General features: G+C 42.5%; 1 protein-coding gene across 1 annotated transcript in view; it reads right to left on the reverse strand.

Annotated features, from left to right (window-relative positions):
- Positions 1-2,076: 2,076 nt before the first annotated feature.
- The window catches only part of AGBL2 (AGBL carboxypeptidase 2), a 40,468-nt gene continuing 36,024 nt past the window's right edge, over positions 2,077-6,520 (reverse strand). The window contains exons 18-20 of the mRNA XM_075283328.1: positions 3,992-4,046; positions 3,708-3,838; positions 2,077-2,344 (exon numbers count right to left, since the gene is read on the reverse strand). Coding sequence (XP_075139429.1) covers positions 2,148-2,344; positions 3,708-3,838; positions 3,992-4,046 — 383 coding nt within the window. The 3' untranslated portion in view covers positions 2,077-2,147. The remainder of the gene's footprint in view (positions 2,345-3,707; positions 3,839-3,991; positions 4,047-6,520) is intronic.

The raw sequence follows: 6,520 nt of genomic DNA on the forward strand, positions 1-6,520 counted from the left end.
CCCACATATGCGTGCATAGCCTTTAAAAAGGCTAATCAGGCACTGTAAAAGTTAAATTAAATTTCCCCCCCCCCCCCCCCCGTTTTAAAATAATAACTTAAAAAAGAATCTTCTCTACTTACGGAACGTGCACCCTGGGCGGGCATTCAGGGTGCGCCGTCTTCTTCTTCCCTGCCTCTTCATCCTCTGACGTCTTCGGGTCTCGTCCTTGCTCGCGGACACTGATAAAAAAAAATAGCCCGGGCGCATGCGCAGTAGCCGTAGTAGAAGCCGCGTGCTACTGCGCATGCGCCCGGGCTGTTTTTTTTTATCAGTGTCCGCGAGCAAGTGCCGGAGGAGGACGGGACCCGAAGACGTCAGAGGAAGAAGAGGCGGGGAAGAAGAAGACGGCGCACCCTGAATGCCCGCCCAGCGTGCACGTTCCGTAAGTAGAGAACATTCTTTTTTAAGTTATTATTTTAAAACGGGGGGGTAGTTTAATTTAACTTTTACAGTGCCTGAATAGCCTTTTTAAAGGCTATGCACGCATATGTGGGGCTCTAGCAGCATGATTTTGCTGATAGAGCCCCTTTAATCAATCCAGAGATGATAAAACTACAACTCCCAGTCGCTATGCTGTTCTTGGAACTCACAAAGACGTGTTGTAGTAGAAGTTGTAGTTTCACAGGAGCTGAATGGCCAAAGGTAGCCTGGCCCTGACTATTGATCATGTCACAAATAACCTCCAACCAGAAATCAATTTAAGTTGTTGGAATGGATTCTTTATAAAGGATTTTATATTTTTCATCCTGATTGTTAATAGGGCTTATCCCCCAAAAATTCATGAAGCTTAAAGGGGTTGTCCCATCACAAGGATCCTATCTATACTGCTTGTTAATGTGGATGTAAGACTTTTCCTAAATACACTGCTTCAGTAAAACTGCTTTGTTTGTCCACTATCTTACTTTATTCACTTCATTGTTGACACAGCCCTTGACTTATCTGCTCAAAAGTCAAGTGATGTATCTGCTGCTGTCAGGGGGAGGGAGGAGCCTGTGTATCTAGCTATTCCTGTGTCTGCACCACGTGACCTAGCTTCCTGCTATCAGATAGGGGAGAGGAGCTGCTTTCATTTCGTCTGTTCTCCCAGTTATCAGGCTAGCTAATTCAATTGTGTTCATTATGGCAGAGACAGGCAGTGTCTGTATGTAACACAGAATGGAGTTGCTGCTGCCTGTACTTCATAGTCCAATATGGGTGGGCGGAGCTACACACAAATTTGGGGGTGGGGCTAAACGACAGGTTGCATGTGAAACCCCGCCCACCAAATGATGCAAGAAACCAGGAAGAAAGAAGATTTTACAGCAGTGAAGACTGAAGAGTATGCAACGTAGGAATACCCCTTTAAAGGATTTTTCCAGGCAAACTGAAAACCGGAGGGTGAATTGAGGGGTGGGCCTAACCCTAAATTTAAAAAAAAACATAAAAATAACGCTCACCTAACCTTGACCCTCCATTCTGACGTTTGGTTTCCCAATCAACTCTGTGCCAGGACTGGCTGGCCCAGAAGTGAAAGGGCTCAGATGACCACTGTGGCCGATCACTGGACTCGGCAGTCATATGTCACTGCTGCCCAACATGTCTACTGAGGAAAGTGACTGGCCACAGCGTCACCCTTTAATCCTTGGGCAATGATATGTATGCCATTTACTATTTAAATTTTTACCATTTTCAACATGTCTTCTTGCTATCATTGAAAGAAAATGCTTTTTATTAAGAAGATTTGTGCTCAATTTACCTTCCAGAAGACTGAGCGGACACATTGGAACAACCCTCAGCTGGGAGCAGTTCTAGGTCAGGGGGGTTTTTAGTATCTTAATGTAAATTGACTGGTAGCCATAAAGAGGTAAAATATGGTGAAGTACTAAAATACAAAGCACAGTAAGACATTGCAGAGCATTTATTGACACACTGTAAAGGGTAAGTGTTTATATATATAGAGAGAGAGAGAGAGAGAGAGAGAGAGAGTCACATATAAAGCTGTTTGGGGTCAATATCCACAAATCCCAGAACATAGGACAGAAGAGAAACATTCCCAGACTTTTCTTTTTGGTGAACCCTTTTCTACTGTGCTGGGATCAGTGTTAGACAGCAGAGCGACATCCCCTTTAGGGTGACAGCGGCTTTGATATCAGCAGATCAGTTTTACGTAGAGGCACTTTCAGCTCGGTTCCTGATACCTTTGGAGATATTAAGTCTTCTGAAGCACTTGTGCTGAAGGATTCTGACTTCTTTATACTTGGCAATGATCCTACAGAGTCTGATTTATCCTTCTTTGGTTTTGGCAGGAGGTTATCTAAATAGTCTGCAAACATGGATAATGGTGGAGATAGTGACCAAAACACACTGTCATTCAAACAACTGCTCATTCAACAGTTATTCCCCCAACTCCTCCATACACATGCAAACTCACATAACTCAAGTGTTTCTGGCAAACTTGCCACAGTAATGAAAATTGTAAATCCGGCTTAAAAGCCAGTTGCTAGCCACAGGTCACGGTTGAACTGCATGGCTGGTGCACGGACAGCAAACAGATGTCATCCATGTGCCGCCTGTGCACCGACCCCATTCATTCAATGAATAGAAGCCCCAGAAGCATGGCTGCAAAACTGGACAGGAATTGGACCTGTCCTGAGTTTTGTGGCCCAGACTGTCGGCTTGCACTACACCGTGTAATACACAAAATCATGTGTGTGGGCTAATATAAATGAATGGGTTAGTGTGCTAGCCGGGAAAAACTGGGAGAGCACACGAAATTCACCCATGGTTGACCTCACGCACAAGGCCTACGAATGATGACCCATCCTCCATTATAGGCCTCCATATTTCAAACAAAGGCTAACAGAACTTTTCTCACAAATTCCATTCAAATCTATAAGCAACTATAATGGCAGTATGCAATCCATTGCTAATTGAGCAAAATATATTGTTTTACATAGGTTCCATATGACATGGTTAGATGACTGGATATGATCCTTAAAGATATCCATACATTTTAGTTAGATTTCAACCCAAACGCTTGTCCTGATGCCACATACACAATTACACTTTGCTTGTATTAAATAGGAAGAGGTGAGTAAAATGCTGGTGGACTTATCTATCCTGGGAACAAAAGCATCATACAGGTTAAAATCCAAAATCCTGATCCGTCTCCTCTATATCATCTTCTCTTGGAGGAGAGTCGGGAGGCCCTGCTACTCATAAAATATTCATCTTAGACTGCCAAGGGCTATGAACTACACGCCTCACGTCAAAGCCGTCCATGACATTAAGTATTAGAAGAAAGTTCAGGAAAATGTCATATGTCCCTACCATCCAATGATAATTGTCGTGCTTTTAGTAGTTGCATTTATCAGCAATAATAGGACATCACTGCCACTACTAAAAGTTTGTTACGTGAACAGCATAGCACCCACCATCTAAGCAATGGCAGGAGCCCCGGACTTTGAGAAACAGCTAGGCTGCGGAGGTCCTGACAATCAGACCCCGGGGTTCTAAGATCAATGGTCTATCTTATGGATAACTCCTTTCAATGGTTCGTTGGTCTCACTGAAATTGGTGTTTTTGGCCAACATCAAACTAATGTCTGTGGCCATCTTTGGGTTCCAATCGCACTGACATCATAGGTTCAGTTTTACAGAATCCATCTGTAGAGAGTGGCCATTTACCTGACGTCACCAGAGTTATCAGTGATTCCTGGCGTCCCCGGCTGTTCCTCTGGACTATGGGGCTGAGGGTCAGCTGCAGATCAACTGTAGCTGTTTCTCTGTGTTTCTGTCTCTCCGCAGTTGATGCAAAACTACAAATGTAATTATTATAGGGGACATCTCCATTAACAAGATATTTCATAGCCAGAACAACCATCTCCTACAGTTCATGGGCTGCTTATAAATTTTAAATAACATGCATTGGTAGATTCAGTCCCTTTGAATTTCCCTTTAAGACATCTTACCCATATGGTTTGGTTCCCACAGCTGGAATGAGCGGCCGAGATGTAAAGGTCCTTTCTAAATAAAAGAAGGATGGATTTACATTAGAGGTAATGGCTTTATTACATGGTTTTCGCTAAGGCCACACAGCAACTTGTGGTCTCTTGAGAGCTGAATCGTAGTATTACCATGTGAGAGGCCACGCTTCACAGAAATATTAAAAGAAAACAAACTGGCTTTTTGGCACTAGCTGGAATCTCACCAACAAACTTCTGTCCCTAAGCTTTAGACCACAAGATATTAAAGCATATAACATCCTACTATTATAAACGTGAAAGTTTGTGTGTTTGGATGTTTGTTCCTCAATCACGCCTAATCCACAGAACAGATTTGCATGAAATTACACACTTACCTAGAATGGCACCCAGAATCGAACACAGGCTGGTTACAATCCCTGTACAGCACCGGGCATCCTGACCGCAAGCGACGACATGATGTTTGGTGTAGGCTGAAGGGCACAATCAGTGGTGTAGCCGAGCAGCGTAGCGCAGTATGCCCAGCATAGGCACACATGTAGACGATGCGCACAAGTGGCCACCGGGCGGGTGGTGATAGAGAGGGGCATCGGGGGCGCGGGTGAAAAGGGACATGGACGCGGGGGGGGGGGGGGGGAGCCAGGGGGCAAACAGTAGGTAGGGGGCCCCCGGGAAAGCGATGGAGAAATGGGGGCGGGCTAAGCATACACAATGCCAATTGGCTAACTATATGCCGCGTAGAGCCAACACTGCTAGTATATAATATATCCTACTAATATTATACATGTGACGGTTTGGATGTTTGTTCCTCAATCAGACAAAAACCACTGAGCGGATTGGGATGACATTTGTCCCATAGATACTCTGTAACCTGGAGTAACACATCGGCTACTTTGTATCCCGGTACATGACATGGCTTCACTACTGTTCTGGATTTAGGGTCACATACTATATTACACTGCTCCTGCAGCCGCTTATCTCAGGTCCCAGGTCTGGTATCTCTCTATGTAACCACACAGATAACACTGAGTCCATTGGGTACAAGTATCTGCATATTATCTGATCTGCTCCAGGCAGTGCTGACAAACTGACATGGGCAAACACCTTTAATCCAAATTGGCAGGTTGTCAATTTTAAACATGCCGGGAAAAAGAAAATCTAATTTGTCGCAAACAACGAGCGCTATGAAGGAGCCAGAAGTTACAGAGTTCTCCTCAAGCGGAGCTGACGGGGATCATCGGCACCAACAACACATGCAATATATGGCGTCACAGCGAGCTGCTGAGATGCCGGAACAGTTACAGGCACGATGCAAAGAACAACTTCAGTGCCAAGCCAACTTTGGAGCTGACGAAACACCAGAGCAGGTGGATCATCTACACCAACAACACACTCATTATATGGCGTCCCAGCTAGCTGCTGAGATGCCGCAACAATCACGGGTACAGAAAGAGGAACGAGTTCAGCGGCAGGCCAGCTTGAGAGTTGCCGAAACACCAGAGCATGCGAATCATCAACACCAACAACACACTCATTATATGGCATCCCAGCGAGTTGCTGAGATCTCGGAACAATCACAGGCACAATGTGAAGAACAAGTTCAGCAGCAGGACAGCTTAAGAGCTGACAAAACGCCGGAGCAGGCAAACCATCGACGGCAGCAATTTGCTGAATATAGGTGGATCATCCACTCCAACAACCCGCAGATGAAGTCGCGGGCAGAGGCTAGTATTATATAATATAATATATGGGGGTCACTATATGATATAATATATGGGGTGACTGTATAATATAATACAATATAATATATGGGGGTGACTGTATAATATAATACAATATAATATATTGGGGTGACTGTATAATATAATACAATATAAAATATGGTGGTGACTGTATAATATAATACAATATAAAATATGGTGGTGACTGTATAATATAATACAATATAATATATGGGGGTCACTGTATAATATAATATAATATAATATATGGGGGTGACTGTATAATATAATCCAATATAATATATGGGGGTGACTGTATAATATAATACAATATAATATATTGGGGTGACTGTATAATATAATCCAATATAATATATGGGGGTCACTGTATAATATAATACAATATAATATATGGGGGTCACTGTATAATATAATATAATATGGGGGTGACTGTATAATATAATCCAATATAATATATGGGGGTGACTGTATAATATAATCCAATATAATATATTGGGGTGACTGTATAATATAATACAATATAATATATTGGGGTGACTGTATAATATAATACAATATAATATATGGGGGTGACTGTATAATATAATACAATATAATATATGGGGGTCACTGTATAATATAATACAATATAATATATGGGGGTGACTGTATAATATAATACAATATAATATATGGGGGTGACTGTATAATATAATACAATATAATATATGGGGGTGACTGTATAATATAATACAATATAATATATTGGGGTGACTGTATAATATAATAGAATATA

Source organism: Leptodactylus fuscus, chromosome 7 (genome assembly GCF_031893055.1).
Source record: "Leptodactylus fuscus isolate aLepFus1 chromosome 7, aLepFus1.hap2, whole genome shotgun sequence".
Classification (NCBI taxonomy): Eukaryota; Metazoa; Chordata; class Amphibia; order Anura; family Leptodactylidae; genus Leptodactylus; species Leptodactylus fuscus.